This window comes from Poecilia mexicana, unplaced genomic scaffold, assembly GCF_051168715.1.
Source record: "Poecilia mexicana isolate PSO_F unplaced genomic scaffold, ASM5116871v1 scaffold_17, whole genome shotgun sequence".
NCBI classification, from domain to species: Eukaryota; Metazoa; Chordata; class Actinopteri; order Cyprinodontiformes; family Poeciliidae; genus Poecilia; species Poecilia mexicana.
The window spans coordinates 25279177-25296784 of record NW_028263386.1 but is presented as its reverse complement, the minus strand read 5'-3'; the positions used below and the strand labels follow the sequence as shown (position 1 = coordinate 25296784).

General features: G+C 37.5%; 1 protein-coding gene across 2 annotated transcripts in view; it reads right to left on the bottom strand.

Moving 5' to 3' along the window:
• Positions 1 to 12709, bottom strand: part of LOC106921965 (low-density lipoprotein receptor-related protein 8-like) — a 98103-nt gene extending 85394 nt beyond the window's left edge. For both annotated transcript variants that reach the window (XM_014994005.2, XM_014994006.2), the window contains exons 1-2: positions 12534 to 12709; positions 11765 to 11881 (exon numbers count right to left, since the gene is read on the bottom strand). In XM_014994005.2, coding sequence (XP_014849491.1) covers positions 11765 to 11881; positions 12534 to 12600 — 184 coding nt within the window. In that variant the 5' untranslated portion in view covers positions 12601 to 12709. The remainder of the gene's footprint in view (positions 1 to 11764; positions 11882 to 12533) is intronic.
• Positions 12710 to 17608: the final 4899 nt, after the last annotated feature.

Here is a 17608-nt window from a genome sequence, read left to right as displayed (position 1 = left end):
TCTAGTTTGATGTCTAGGTGAATATTCTCCACCACCTATATTTCTTCACCTAAGACTAAAACTGCTTTTCACCTTTCCTATTCCTTAACTTTTCTGCTCTATCATGTTTATAGAGATTTTAAAGGAGGTGCAATAACTCATAGATAGTTACATCAGGTCTACCAAAAACACACCTTGGATGGCTGTTGATAAAAACAAGAGTATCTTAAGGAATTAAATTGAAGCTGTTGTTGTCTTAGCGTCAAAATACACACGAGTTTAAGTGTGTTGATAAAAATCCACACTTTGATGTCAAACACAGCCTACTGTGAACTGCGGAGCTTCCCGGTAGCTTCTCTGCAGTGTGAGCAGAGACCTAATTGAATCTTTGAGTCGTTTATATTGCATTACAGTCAAAATGTGTCATATTTTTCTTTGTAAAGCCCTACAGAGAGAACAGCCAGTTTAATGCTTTTTTCATAAAGAACATATTTATTAGTTCCCACCTGCAGTCCTTAACTTCAAGGCTTTTAACAAAAATGACTGCTCAGTATTAAAGTTTAAGGCTCATTCTTGTTTGCCATCAATGCGCAGGTAAAGAAGGAGCTGGTGCTGTTAGTTTCATTTCATTCAAACCTAGCAGATGAAGTCTGATGAGCCACTTCAGTCCAACACTAAAACGAGATCTCGCAATATTAAAACGTTCCAATATTTCTTGTCAAACTACCAGGATGCTGTAATCAGGTGGCTCTACCTCTGGTAAAGAATTACTACGGGCTCCATGTATGAAAGTGAAGATTTTAAGAATGGCATCCTACTGCAGATATGTTTGATTTTCTTATTTTAAATTTGAATTGTTCTGTTATGTTGACAAAGTCGACTACAACACCCCTTGTAAAGCTGACATTCGCTAGCAGAAGTGTGGGAGAAGTGCACACCACTTTTAAACCAATAGAGTCACAACACTGCGGGTAGCTACTGGAGAAAAAGACACAGAGTTAAAGCTCTGAGAATCCTGGAACTGGTTAGCCCATAGCTGCTAGCAACAATTAGGAGAGCATCTGCTTCAGAATTTCCTACTGGTGTTAAATTAAAGAGCTACATGAGGGTTTTTTTAATGAGTCTACCTTTGATCTCCTCTCTCTCAAAAACTAAACACCAATCAAAAATTTTACATTGAACAGGGATCATTATAGAAAAAATTGAGATTTTTGAACCCCTACCTGCTATGATTTCTTGAGGTTTAAGCAGAGTGACATTTTAATGAAAAATGATGTTAAAACAGTAACTTACAAAACAGCCAGGAGGACAGAAAAAGGGAACTGGGGACATGGAGGAACATAAGGAGGAGAGTGAGGAGAGGTGTTTAAATACTGGGAGAGACAATGCTGGAACAATAGACTGGGACTGATTGACTGCAGGTGTGAAAGGAGAGAGAGAGAGAGAGAGAGAGAGAGAAACAGGGGAACTGGGAAAATTAATCTACCTGTAACAAACAACTAGGCACAAGAAATATAATTAAACTGGAGTAACTAAGAAAGGATTGAACTAACGTCAAACACAAACAAGGTTAATCTAATCAAATAGAAACTAAGCAACACAGAACAATAATCCAACTGGAATCTAATAATCAAACCCCAAAATCACCCTGGACAAAGTCAAGCTGTGAAAACACAAAGATTCTTTTCAATGCATTTTAAAAATTATTTCAGGACCGTCACAAAACGCAGCAAGCACAGAAATTACATCAACTGAACTATTTAGCATTAGCACTGATTACAGATTCGTCATTTTGTGATTTTTTTTTAGTTTTCCCAAAAACATGTGAACCATTTCTCGAGCCTCTTGACGTTTCCTGAGCTGGATGCATCATTATGATGAATGATGACTGATTAACAGCTTTCTGGGCAGCATAGATCAAGAGACAAAAACAACAGAACAAATGCATTTTAGGATGAGACTCTTATTGATGATAGTGATTATCTGCTCTCTTTTGCAGGGGACTAGCTGCAGGACAAGAAGCTGATTAAAGTCTGTGTGAAGTGAAAAGTTTGACATGCCAAGCCAAGCAGCTCTGCTTGTTAATAACTGGGTCGTCCGCAGTTCATTCCCAGTCAGGGTCAATAGTTTCCTAGTTATACTAATGGTGCAGACCTGTGGGCATATGGACTGATCTGATGGCACTGGCGGCCCACACGCAAAGTTTCCACACCGTAATGGCAGCACTGTAATGAGTCACCCTGTAGCCGAACAAGTGGAGATAAGTGAGCTGAGGTGACACTCGTTAAGTCATCCAGCTACAATGAATCATCTATAAAACAAAGACTGAGGTCTGAGGTTGCCATGTCAGAGCTATTGGTTCATCATTCCGGTCCACTAACATGGGTGCTGCTCCCTGTTACTCCAGCTTATCTCGAGACAGGGAATAACGCCATGTGTAGTTGTGGGATGAGTGTGTGCCCTCGACCACTAAGAAAGACATCAAAATAAAGTGGGACTCACACAGTCACACTTGGCTGAAGCCAGCATCCCTGGAACTGTCGGCAATGATTCACAAGCTGGCCTGTTGAGTCACATAAGCTGGCACTTTCTGTTAAAATGAGTCACAAGTTCTGTAGGGCTACGACTTTTATAAGTGGTATCAACAGCTTTTCATGCGGTTCTTTTCTCTTTTTTTTTCTTTTTATTACAGATTTATGATGAAACGAACTGGCCTGTGGATGTAAATACAGAGTTCTCATTCCAAATATCTGATTTCATATAAACAGCAAGCATCTTAACCTGGGATCACATCAACAGGGTTTCCCCTCAGTGTATTACAAGCCTGGCAGACCACCAGGCTTTACTTATACTTTACTGTATAAACAAACAACAAGTATTGTTTGTTTATTGTAGTTTTTATTTAAACAACAGCAACAGAGATAGCAAAGTCTCTGCTGGTGAAACAGCTGGAAGCAAAATGGCAGCAAAGTAGTAGAAACTGAGAATAAGTCTTTTTTAATCACCAGAACTCCATAACCACTTCCTGTCCGATCTACACAACTTCAGCGAATAAAGTCACAGATAAAAGATAAAAAATCCTGGACACTTTAATTAGGATGAAACAACTGAAGAGCAAAAAATATTTTTTTAAAGATTATTTTAATTGTGGTTTTTTATGTTTGTCTTTATTATAGTTAGTGTTTAGGTATTGTTATTAATGTGTTCCAATAAACACATATTTTCAAATTTCCTGTCAACTTTAAACATTTTTTAACTCAAAAACACAGTGGCCCTTTGGATGATTGCCCTAGTGCCCCTAGCACCGGTCTTAGAAAGTTTCCTGGGGGGAAACTCTGCGAATGAATCACAAACTTATACTATGTGCTGGAAAATGTTTATCATGCAACATATTCAAACAAACATGCATCATTAAATTGACTGGTGTTTACTGGTAGCCAGAGGGAAATGAAAAAGCAGACATTAAATACAAATCCACATTGAAGACAAAAGTGGCACCAGGAAGCCGTTTTGTACAACTCATTGAGACATGTCTGCAGTTCCTTGAGGCTGCATAACGGTAAGAGAAAGCAAGACTTGAAAGAGAAAAACTAAACCAGCAACAGCAAAGTTTAAAAATGCTGGCTGCCTTTAACTCCTAAAATAGAGGAATATATCTAATTTCACCAGGAAATACACATAGAAACTGCTGTACAAGAAATATTTTCCATAATGCCAAAAAAGCCAGTTGGAAAGGTCAACACCAATATCATTTTGTCCATTTTAAATTCAGCCGCTCTTGACACTCTGCTCTGCTACCAATATAAAAAATTGATGACTACTACAGTAGGGCTGGGAACAGTTTTTATGAATCTTGTCATTTTATCTTCTTATATTAGATTTTGTCCTTACAGAAATTTGGAGTTCAGAAATTGGCCCCACAATTATAAATAAACAGTTCAACACCCAAGCTTAAAAAATGCAAAAAACATTTTACCCAATCATCAGTCATCTGACCCTTGGTATTTACAGTGCTAAATACTTTCAGAGGCCAGCTGAGGTGTTAAAATTGTAATCTCGCAACTGTGACCTTTAAGGAAAGCAAGACTGATCAGCCTAGAAATTTTTGTGATGCTTGAATATGATTTTTTTTTTTAAAAAAAAAAGCAATTTAACTCTTTATAACATGTTTGAAGTCCGAACACAGACATGAAAGCTCAGAAGAGATTATGCTGAATAGAAACCAGAGCAGCTCCAAACTGCTCTTTTGAAACTTCACCATTATGTCCGCTTTTCATCTAAACAGAAACCATACTTTAAATGTTACATGAGGCTCCACCGAGTCCGTCTTGGGAAAACTCACTGCTTTTTATCCTTGGAAAGGCAGCTATTTTCCTCTCCCTTTTTTGGTGCGAAGGAGTAAAACATCAAGTGCAGAAGAGGATAATACATGGCAGATGTGGACGAGAGACTAAGGCTGAGTGATGCTTTTCGCCCGACACATTAATCCTTCTCCCTCCATGTAAGTTTGTGTGTCACACACACACTAATCTGAGATAATAGCTCAATTGGAGCGGCAGACTTCTTAATGATCACTTAGAGCGAGCAGGCTTTGAGACGTACAAACACTGACCAGCGGTGTAGTACGGCCAGCCACTGGGGAAATAAACGGTCACACAGACATTCATGCGGATAAAATTATATTAATGCTGCAACATTTAAGAAAGGCAAGTGGACACAACAATTAGTGCATCCTGGTGTACTAAGATATTTGCACTGGAAACTAGACCAAAATTATTTGGTCAGATTTTGTGTGGAACAGCTGCTTTCAGGAACAGCTGGAATAAATAAAGTCTAAAAAAATGTTCTAAAGATACATTTGAGGTTCTATAAATATAAAAGTATCAATTCGCCTTCCACTACTGCTGTAAGGGTGGACGAATACACCAAGAAGCTCTGCCATTCAGAAATAAAACTTTTCTACTGGATGTCTAGATGAATGGATGGTGTTTGAAAAATGTGCCTGCAGATTAAGTAGTTGTGTAAATCTATTTTTAAAAAAAGCAAACAAGAAGAAAGGCACACAGTTTGGCGCTGACTCAGCGTCCCAGAGGAAAGCACAGCAAAGACTTTGTGATGTGGAATGCCTTCCTTCAGGTAGAGATGCTAAATTTATCAAAGTGGATGATAAAGATCATTATCACATCCAAGCATGAAAAGAAAGACAGGCTGGGCTTTGAAGGTAAGAGGAAAAAATGGAAAGTGGGTGATATTCTTCTATCATCATCAGGACGAGGATTAAACTGTGTCTCTATGTCAGTGTTGGCACTAATCTGACTTTAGGAGTCCAAGGGGAGAAGTCTTTTGTTGCTTTCTCAGCCGTCAGGCTCAGAAGGTGAGCGGGCCGGCCAGCTTTGCATCTAACCCTGTAGAAAGTTTGGAAGACAGACAAAGATCTTTGCATACTCTGCAAGAACAGAGAAATTTGTTCTCCTTCCCAGAGCTGCAAGAACAAAACAACGCCATTATGTTCTTCACTGCAAAAACAGAAAATCTTACAGAGTATTTCTGGTGTAGTTCCTAGTTTCTTATTACATTTGAAATAAGACAAAACTAACTTATACGTAACCTTTTAGCAAGATATGGACGTTTGTTTTAAGTTAAAACTTCCTTAGCATTGATTTTAAGAAGTTTCACTGGCAGATTATGTAATTTATAATAAGACATTATTGTAAATAATGAGTTGTCTTATTGTGTTCTAAATTAAGTTTTTCATTTTTTACTGACTTAGTAATAAATTTAGCCTTGTCATTTTATTTTTATGTTTTCTTTTATCTTATTTATCACTGATGTTCAGCACTTTGTTTCAGTTCTGACTTGTGTTAAATCATTTTATAGATTAAGTTGATGATGATGATGATGAATATTATTAAAGCGTGTCATAATTAAGGATACTGATTCCAAATGCATACTGTACTTTTTGGATTTTTTTACCCCCATTTTCTATCCCATATATCTTTTTTCCCCTTCACAGCTCAACATTACATTGAGCTGCTCTGTCAGATAAAATCCAGTACAAATATGTTGTGTTTTGCTGCTACAATCTGAAATAATATGGGAGACTTAAGGGAGTGGATTTTGCGAGGCGATGTGTATTCAATAACTTCAAAAATAAGAAAGTTGTTCACGAAAGTGGCTAATGATGGCGTCCAATTATACATGACTGTATGTGAGCATACAGGAGCGAGTGGTCAGCAGGGAATACAGATCAAATGATGGGGGATGGTGGGGTGGATGAAGAGATAAGACAGCATACTCATGATAATACTGTTGAGGGGGTTGGGGGTCAACAGAAACGCTAAAGGATGATAAAGAATTGTTGTCCATCTACTGCATAATAACAGAATAGAGAATATCAGTGTTTCAGAAGCTTAACATTTGTTTAGCTCCCAGCAGCTCCAGTCAGGTCAGAAATTAAGTGACACTGGAGCGAAAAATGACCAGCTATGGCACAGGTTTCTTCCTGTCAGCACATTTAACAGCCACAGTCTGTTGAGCACATTTAGTCATTGGATGGCGTAGTTTGGTGTAGCGCTGCACAATGAAAGGCTGAGAACAAAACAGTGACGCTATCCACTCAGCAAATCAGAAACGTAATTAAAATATACTGAAATGATTACTACATGATAAACAAAAACAGTGGTTTGTTATACTACACCAGTAGTAATATTATAAATGGAAACAGATAAGGTGCACTGTAAGAAAAATGTATGTTAAAAAAAAACAATTATATGAACATCTCTGTCAACTCTGACATTGATTTTTACCATAATTTAAATATTCGTCATGGTAAGTTTACTCACATTTCTGTTTGTCCAAAACTGAAATGTTCAGTATTTTTACAGTACATCTCCCGTTAAATTCGCAAACAGATAGCTTCTGTAATGTCGTTCGTTCAACACACCAGCTTCTGCGCCTTCTACCCAAGATGCAATGTGGGAAGTAGAAAATACGTGAAAAATAACTTAAAAGTCTTTACAGAAAATTTCTTCACATTCTACGGCACATCCAACCATTTTCATGCACATTTTTGACAGCGTGTAAAAACAGGATTACAATATTACGATGATACCCGTTAGTGACTAGGAAATGATAAGTACATGTTGAGTTGTTGGACGTGAAGAGGTCAAACAAAAAAAATGTTAATTAGTCAAAAAAACATAAGAAATAGACCGTATTTAAATAATTAAATATACTTTACATTTAAATCTGTTAATCTAACAGGATTTTCAACTACATAATTAAATCTACATCAAGAGTCATTTTCCACTATATCTGTCGTTGATCAGAGCCAAGCACTCACACAGGCTCACACACATCCCAGCCCACTGCTGACTGACAGTTCAGTCATTTATTCTGTGTGTGCATCATGAATAATGTGCTGGAGCCTCCAACATAGAGAGACAGAGACCTGGAACTGTTTGACCTGCCTGAGGGCAACAGTGACTGCCTAGACCAGTCCACAATCCATCACACAGACAAACAGGACAAATAGCCGTTCATACACACCTGGGGGCAATTGAGAGTGGCCAGGTAACCTAGCTGGATATTTCTGGACAATGGGGAGAAGCCAGAGTACCCAGAGAAAACCCACGCAGGCATGGAGACATTGTGCAAACGCTACAACTTCCTTTATAAGTGGGTGTTAGCATATTGAGTGGGGCTGCGGCTAACGATTATTTTAGTTATCGATTAATCGATTGTTCTGACGATTAATCAAATAAGAAAATTTGACACATTCTGCAGATTTTTCATTTAAGCCTTTCTTGAGACATTAGAAATAAAGCAAAAAGATTCAAATAAACAAATAATGCAATTTAATAAGAAAATAAACATTTTATTGTCTAAAATACAACATTGCGAATGTTTGATCATTTGTAGCAAAGGATGGATCTGCAACCACATAAATACTTAGAACGTCAACATATGACGTTCTAAGTATTTAGAACTTGATGCCAAGTCAAGATTTGCTTGACTTGGCATCAAAACGGATCAGAAGAGGGCAGATCAAAAAAGATCTTGGATTAACTGATTAATAATTGGATTGCAAAATGTGTTTAATAAAGTATTTTGTTGCTGTTTTACAGAATTGAACCAGGTGAAGCTAAAACTGTCATATGAGGAGTTGTAGATAGATTCCAGGCAGAAAGTTTTATGTCTTAAATACAAAACTTATAATTTTTTATACAGCTTTGTCGTAATTACTGCTCAGAGTATGTTTTTTTTTTTTTTTTTTTGACTATGGCCTTTTTTCATGTCTGTGTACTTCAGTTAGTGATTAATCGATTACAAAGTTAGTGGACGATTACTTCACTAATTGATTCACCACAATTAATCTGATTAAAGCCCTAATCTTAGGCCTAATTTCATTTTTAAAATTACAAATGAAAGCCTCAAATCTGCAAACTCACTTTGTTGTGTACATCATCCCAGGACTGAAGGACATGCTAGTTTTTGTTAGCTGTGATTATAGCCCCGAACCTTTTCAAAAATGTAAACAAAAACATAGCCACAATAATTGTCTCCCTGAAACAGTTTGTGTTTCTAATTTAAGTATTGAAAAAAAGGCATTTGCAAGAGGAATTAATTTCTTTTTACTTTTTTTTTGGAATTGATTCATTTGAGTCAGTCAATGAATCATTAAAGCGTTAAATTAGATTGATTCGTTTCTTCTGCTTTAAAACTTCTTGGATCTCAATCCAATTATGCATGTGCTGCACAAACAAATCCATTCTGTGGAAGATCTACCTTGAAACTTTTGTCAGCATATAAAGGATTTGTTATTGACGGGTTGCCAAAGCTCCAGACAGGTCAAGCATAAAAAGGACATCTGACTCCACATCTGGCAGATGTTCTCTGATTGCCTTTGTATTTAAAATACAAACTCTAAGTTAAAGGTGAGGTTTATTCTTCCAAGCAGTTCACTGATTAGTCTCCTGTCCTTGAAGCATCACGTCAATTGCAGTATGAATTAAAACCTGCAACAGGCAAGAGTAAAACGTCCCATTCTCTTTCTGTTGGTGACTTTACTCCTCAAGGACACCAATTCAGAGAAAAATTGTTCTTTCCTTTGACAAACCATCCTCTGAATGCACCTTCCCACACGGACGCAGCTACCCACACACGGAGAGGAAACGGACACAGAGTGAAGGCCAGACTCCACTGTAACAGAGCGAGGCTAGACGGTAACAATTATCAGACATTGGTGTGACTTGTCACAGCTTAAAAGGCTTTCAGAAGCATCTTCACTCAAAACGTCAAACGTGTCAAAAGCTCCTCCTGACGGCAAAGACGAAGTGAAATTAAACAATTTTCCAGTGGCATAAAGCATAAACGCAAATATCAGCCTTTGGTTTAGTGTTAGTGGGTGAGAAGGAGAGACAGATGAATGCTTTACAAGCAAAGGTGTTCAGTAACCTCCTGATTTCACTTGCATATCTGAGGACAGATACAGGAATCCAACAGCAACACCTGGAGCCATAGCGTGGTTGGATGCAGCACATTATGACAGGTCTCAGTGAGTGGGAGTTTTTTTTGTTGTTGTTGTTGGGGGTTTTTTTAAGACAGAGGTGGAGATAAACAACGAGAAAAAGAAAGTGTATAGTGCAGATATGGTCACAGAGGAGGGTAGCGGGGGAGTAAAGAAAAATTCCTCCCAAGCCACAATTAACCCAGACACAAAAGACGGTAGCTGTGCTGCAAACACGCAGCTCTTTGGCACGGGTATCAGCGCAAACATTCCTTCTGAATGTAGGCCACTGGCACAGTCGAAACAGAGAAACCTTCACGCACAACACATTTGGGATGCAAGGAAAGCTCCGTGCATCGGACATGAAGCGGAAAGCAATCCGTCTCTCACCTGGATCGCTTTTTTCTGTTTGAAGATGATTGGAGAAGAGTTCCACTCAATCAACCCTGGTTCTGAGAAAAGGAATGAAATCAGCCGGTACGCACGCTGAGCCTGGGGTGAACACGTGCTCTCACCAAATCTATTTTCACTGGCATCTCACTCTGCAATTTATGTCAGCCTTTCTGCCCCTCTGAAATATGTTTGTATTAGAGATTTAAAAAAAGCAACTAGAAAGACCTTGATTTATCAAGAGTGATGCAACCAAAACAAAAATTTACAGTAGGTGAAGGGGAGACCGGTCTGTTTAGCTGCTCAAAGCTATTGTTGCATCTGTAAGTGTTCTAAGAAAGGCAGAAAGATGAAAACTAGATGGAGACATTTTTAGACCGAGACAGTTGGAATAAATAAGCAAGTTTAGGTGATAACACAAGCTCACCTTTTATGTTTAGTACATTTATATTAGCCAAACATAAGTTTGGGTGACTGGAAAAACTCATTGACCCTCAACAAAAGGCCAAGCCCTTCACCAGCTGTTAGGGTTTTTTTCTAGAGCATTGTTTTTTTTTATTTTTGGTCTATGAGGGACTCTCTTAATGACGGTAATAAATCCACTTTATCGAAGCCAAAAGACGCAGCCAACGGAAAAATACATTAAGTTATAAAAGACGAGTTCCTAATGTGTGCTTATGGCTGGTACGTATATTTTCCTGTCATTTGTGACATCGATGAGAAACAATTTTTATGCATTTTTCTTCCTCCTGTCCTTTTTCATGTTTTATTGTATGTCTGCTTGTGAAAAGACATCCGTTACACTTGTAGCGTAACGGACCGGATGGCAAACATGTAACACTCATGCAGGTTTGTCGTGTTCGAGTCCTTTGCTGGAACTGCACAAGCAGCAAACCACTTTGGTTACGCCATTTACCTCTTTCATTCAATTTATAGCCAAATTAATCCTAAATAAGCGAGTTTATACTTTTCTGGCAACTAATTCCTCACTTTCTGCACTTATTTTTTCTAAATTGGCAAATCAGTCCATTTATGTTTACATTGTTCCGCCTAGGCCTGTCGCAATAAGCAAAAAACAAAAAAAATCTATTATGAATTGCAACAAGCTCAATAATTTCCATTTGCATGATTTATCTTTTCTTTTTCTCTCTTACCACCAAAAATGGATGACAAAAGTCTTGAGTCTGGTGTATTTTTGCCATTTTTAAAGGCCGATTTTGTTTAGAGAGAATAAAGAATTCATTTTTTTTTTGTTTCTGTTGTTTTTTTATATTTATTTTGGATATTTAAAATGACTTCCAGTTCTAGTGTAAAATATCTGTTAGAATTTAAAGTGTCTTTGAGAATATGTTCTTTTATTATTATGTCATTACCATTAGGTTTCTTGAAAACGGTCTCAAAACAATATTAATAGTAATAACTACATCTCCTGCGCTGATTTATCGCCAATCATTTGTTGGACTGACAAATATCTGCTGGAAAAATGTTGTTTATCGAACAACCTTACTCAAAAGTAAGCATCAAGCACAAAGGTATTCACACTCCTTAAACTTTTCTGCTTTCTTTTCTTTTTTTTGCATTACAGTCTCAAACCTCAGTGTATTTTATTTTAAGTCAAAGGTGTGTGTCTGAGTCAGGTACTTGACACTTCAACTTTGTGAAGGTCAACAATGTAAAATCTCCAGTGACGGAATGTGAAAAAACGTAAAAGTGGAGTGAATACTTTAACAAGGAACTATTCATTATAGCTAGTAACTAGAAATAAATTGAGGGTAAATGATTTATTACTTGCCCTGAAATGCCCCAACTCGTCATCGTGTATAAGGAGACCATTTCTCTCATTAACACGCACAATGTGCTAATCCTCGCTGTAACTGGATCACTTACGGCAGTTTTCTTCGTCGCTGTTATCTGAGCAGTCGTCATCGTCGTCGCACCTCCAGATGGTCGGTATACACCTTTTGTTGTTGCACTGAAATTGTCCATCCTCACACTCATCAGTGGCTGGAAGAAGAAGAAAAAAACGAGAGGGGATATCAGGGTCCAGATGGATGATCACCGCAACAGTATGTTTATGAATAAGTATAGCCGGTAGTTCGGCTGTCATTTGCAAATGAATACCTAATTGATATGCAGAATTCACTTGGGTCAACTGAAAGATGCGCTACAAGCGTCATTGTCTCCGTTTTCCACATTACCGCTCTGCTTTCTCGGGATATTTATTACTTCTAGGGTGGTGGGAGAAAGCAGAGAAGGGCCTCTGCTCCACAGTTCTAAATGAGCAGGTTCATTCAGTCTGGACTACTACACAGAGGCTGGTACTACCTCTAATGCGGTGGGGTTATTGGAGATGCTCACAGCCGGGAAACACATGACTGGGACGCAGCTTTTCGCGTCCTGAACACATGAAAGCAGCTAAACAAGCCAACCCAGTCATAAAAGAGCCAACCCGTATCGAACGCTTATTAATAATAGTGATAACGAGTATATTTCTCTGTTTTCCCCTTAAGCTATGACAGGCACGCGCGCACTGTGTACCACGGACGCCCCCAATTAAGCTACACACACCACCGTTTACATTGAACATCACTAACCACTGACGCGCATGAGGGGGAGAAAACTACCACTATGTTTAAATACAACGCATATTACTTACCTTTCAGGTAAGGCAGCCTGAGAATGAACAAATGGAAAAGTAACAATATCCGTATATCCGACCACATATCTGGAGGAGGTGACCGAGCTCATTCACATCCACGAAACAAAGCCTGAAAGCCGCTCTTGTTGTGGCGCTGCCGCTGCCGCTGCCAGACCGTCCGCTGCGAAACACCCACTCACTTCTGCCTCCACCTGATTGGCTAGTCTGGTGGAGATGAGAGCGCGTGGGGCGGGGCGCCAGATTATTTTCCTCAAGATTTTATAATTGCAGTATTTAGAAAAAATACTCGAGCGTTATCAAATACAAGAAATAAGGTCATTAGAATTTTAATTATCTTAAAAGTTATGAGGTTTCTAAATTATACACTGAGTAGGCCTAGCTTTATGATTCTTGGCAGGTGAAGTGAATAACATTGATTAATATTGTTAGAAGCCAGGAAAATAAGCAAGTGTAGATTGTCAGTTTGGCAGATGTGTTTATCCAGGTTGTTTTATGAATTAATAAATTCATAAAACATGAATTCTATTCATGTTTTATGAATAGAATAAAACATAGCTAACCGAACCTCCTCTTCCAAGAACTTTTTCTGACAAAAAAAAGGTACACAGTTTTCCTGGCTCGTTGTTCGAATACATTTTAAAAGTTTATACTTTTTCTGAATACATGTGGTTTCAGTCTAATGCTTACTCAGAAGGGCAGTTTTGACATATGTTTCCATAATCTTCCTGCTCATGAGACAAAATTAAACTGTGATAATAATCATCACTGTTAGTTATGATTGTGCTTGAATATATAAACTATATTTGGTCACTTAAACCAAACTAGTTCTGATCTCTGCTCAGTTTTCCTCCATCTATCTATTTTCAGTCATTTCTCTCTGTCTGAAGTAGGACTGTACAGCATTTTGACTGCAATTGGTCAGTTTCTTGGATTCCCTGACTTTGCAGTTCAATTGTTCTGTAACTTTGATTTATATTCTTTCTTCTCAGTCTGCATTTTTAATACTTTAAGCCATGTCTCCAATACTGCAGAAGTGAAAATCTTTGGTTCCCAAGGTGTGAAATTTCTTGTTACTGACAAGACACAAGCTAGACTGAAGAGAGGAGCTTAGATTTTGGGGTTACTGTATCTCTAAAATGTTAACATTGATGTGTAAAAAATACACTGCCATAGTTTACAAATCACAAATCTGTCCAATAAATAGAATTACTCTTCCAAAATTGCAACTCAGATTTAAAATGTGCATTCATGTTTTCATTTTCTGATCATTTTCATATCCAAGAGAGTTCATGAGTAATTGAGTCACAAAATGCACCATTGGATTCATATATTTATAGAATATAGTGTTACGGAGTAAAGCTTCTTCAAACAAGATGGAGGCTCGTATGTCTTTTACTAAACATTTCTGTTCAATTTTTATTGAAGAGAAAAACGGCAACAGCTGTTTGTAACCTAGCAACCAAAATTCAACAAAAGCAAGATAGTGACAAAACAGAACCAGATCCTGTTAAGCATTCTTCAAAATAAAAGACTTCCTCTATTCAAACAAATCATGTCTCACTTTAAATATATTCCACTTCACCTTTGTAATTATATACAATCATGTTCAATACAATTAATAATAACCATCATGTAAATTATGCTTAACATATAATTGTAAATCAGTCACTTATCATGCAAAATATACTGAACAACATACAAGAGTAAAAAAGTCACAACATATAGGTTAAGATTGATGCTTTGGATGCCATTCATACACCTGTCCCAGGAGAGAAGTCCAGTATCTGAATTTGGAATTTTCATCATTTTTAAAAGGGCAGTGTTATGTGTTTTCTGGACATTTAGTAAATAGTATTGAATAACCTAATGGTATTGAATGTTACCTTCAGTTGTTATATAATTTGCTATATATATCAAATATGCCAAATATGACTTAAAAGAAAACATATTTCCAGGTTTAATGCTTTTAAATTGGTTCTCTTTCTCTTTAAAAACTCGTGGTCTTTCTGAAACTGCCTTCAGGAAGTCATCACAACATGGCTCCTCTTTTAACCCTTTAATAACGTTTTTACCAGTGTTGCACTGAGAAGTAGCTCCTATAACGAGATCAGCAATCTTAGCTCCACCAGGTGTTTGCTAATTGCTGCTGGCTAGTCTGAAGGAGCTGAGTGGAGGATTGGCTGGGGTGGGAAATTCTGTGTGGCGGAAACTCAGAAGCTTGGAAACTGCATCCAGGAAGACAATATTTATCCTTGAAGGCACAGCTTGGTCCACTCAGGTGTTTTGCACAGCTGAATGGTTGCCACGGGAGATTGAAGGATTTCTCAAACATGCATGAAAGAATCAAGGCAACACTCCAGCTGTGTTTTTGATGAGGGAATAACATTATAACATGATGTAAAGCTAAAAAACAAGGTTGATTTTACATAACATTGCCTCTCTAGGTCATGTTAATCAAAATTACAATATATAAAAGTTTTAAATATTTCATCCTGTGTAGTTAATCTGTAAAATGTGAGTTTTCCTTTCTGAACATTTTTAGACTTGGTTGAAGCTCTGGTTGAATTGATTCCCATGCGGTGCATGCTGAAATTCAAATGCCTTTGGTAACCTCAAAGTTTACTTACTGCATTATTTTTGTTCAATTTAGCTTTTTCCAGGTTTTAAAAATAGTAAAAATAACTTTATATATCTTAATCTACCACATTGACAAAAAGCAAAGCCCTGATAAAACTATATATGATTAGATTGTTTTCTTTCCCAAGTGATCTATTTGTGGCTGACTTGTATTTGGAAGACAAATACAGGGAGTAAAAACCTTGAATATGATTGTTTTCCAGTTTGTTTTGCAGATTCCAGAGTGAAATGAATCTAAATCAAGTCATTGATTTGCAACATCTCCCACCGCTGACATGAGGCCCGATAAACGCACCACACTGTCATCAAATATATATTTTTTAACAAAACAAAACGTCTCTGCAGTCGTTTGCAGAGTTAAAGAGGTCAGCTTTGTCATTTATTTCGAATCATGAATGAGAGAATTACTAGGTATGTTGCACCCAGAGAGTGAGTGTAAACATATTTAGAGCATGACAGGCTGGCATTAGAGGTACAGTAGAGACACAGTTTAAGGACTCATTTATAAACCCAACCAGCGGCTCACTCTGCTGTCTCTCTCTGGAAACTCTTCTGCCCAATTATCAGCACTCTGCCCCAAGGAATAATGTGATAACTCTCATCTACATGCAAATTATGCAAAAGTTAAGGTGAATTGTTAGCTTTAGGGGTTCTCAATGAAAGCTGCTCCTGAGAAAAAGACCCCATGTATCTCTTTTATTAACTAAACAACAGATAAACTGTCTTCCTAAACCGACGGCTGTACATTTATCTCATGGAGATAACAGTAGTTCACTTCCAGAGCTGCTTTTGTTTTTTACATTAGTCTACATCCATCGCTGACAGACAGTATAATCATTTCAAATCGTCATAAGCTGGAGGATAACTTAATCCAACCTACTGTCTGTGTGATAAACAGACCAAGAGATGCCTCAGGTGTGTGTCCTATCAGTGTTACACTGATGATAAAGAGGAAGATTTACTCAACGTGTCCCTGAAGTCTGTCTAATTTACTTAAGTCACCACTTTACACCACTGCTTGGCAGAGATATCCTCACTTATATCATAGTAAAGTGATGTTCTCATATTCGCCATAGGCAGTCATAACAATATTAAGTCTGCTGGATCCTTGGCTGTTCATATTCGGTCAGTCACTGAAAACATGAATACCATTTTTGATCAAACACCTAAATGAGGGAAATGGCATAAGCCTGTTTTTACCTCTGGTTTTGTCTTGTGCAGCGTTGTTTTATATGAGTACAATAAAAACGACGATTTTATTTTTGCTAAAACATAAATTTTTTGTCTTCATTAGCTTGAAAACCATATTTTTGATGACGTTTTTTTCATGCAACTTTTCACAAATATCCACATCTTAGAGAAGAAAGGATGATAACTTAGTCCAACCAACTGTCTGTGTGATAAACACACCAGGAGATGCCTCAGGTGTGTGTCCTATCAGTTTTACGCTGATGATAAAGAGGAAGATTTACTCAATGTGTCCCTGAAGTCTGTCTAATTTATAAAGTCTGTCTGTTTTGGGGGGTTTCTAAACCTAAAAATATAAAAATTATGTTGGTTCTAAAGACTACAACAAATATTCCTCAAAAATGAGAAATTGTCTTTAAAAAAGAGTCAAAACTCAGATAACATTTGTGGCTCTAAACAATTTGTTGATTGCTGTCTTGTCAGTATTTAAAACAGTTCACCATGTGTTTGTTTTACTGGATTCTACGGTTGAAACCAGAAATGTGCATGCACTTAAAAGTATTATATCAGGATTTTGTGACACACAACACAAAGTTGCAAATAACTGAAGAGAAAGAAAGAGATATTTTTTATGCATAGAATTATGAAAACTGGTGTGTGTGTGTGTGTGTGTGTGTGTGTGTGTGTGTGTGTGTGTGTGTGTGTGTGTGTGTGTGTGTGTGTGTGTGTGTGTGTGTGTGTGCATTCAGCCTCCATCAGTCAGTACTTCAGTAGAATCACTTTGTGCTAAAATTGATGCCAGAAGGGAGTTCATTATTCAAAGCAGTTTAGAGTTTTCTATCTAACAAAACCCAGCAGATTGCATCAAGGCATTGATTTACAACATTCACACCTCATATCCTCCCATACAAATTACAATGTTAAAAATAGAACATGGCCAAGTGAATCAATAAGTTCTAGTTTTGACAGTGATTCGATAATTTATGAAACAAAATAGAGCAAACATCCCCCCAACCCCCAGTAATCAGTTGATAGAAATTAATCAACTATACAATCTTGACTGGATTAAGAAAAGTGTTTCCTGAGGATGAAACTACGCAAAACTGAATTAATTCCCACGCAGCATCAACATGCAGTGTCTGATGTCTTCACAGCTCTATTCATTATGGAGAATATCTCTCCTTTCTGTCTGTGTTTTCACCATCTTCCCTGATTAAGACACTCTTAAGTTCACTAAAAATCCTCTC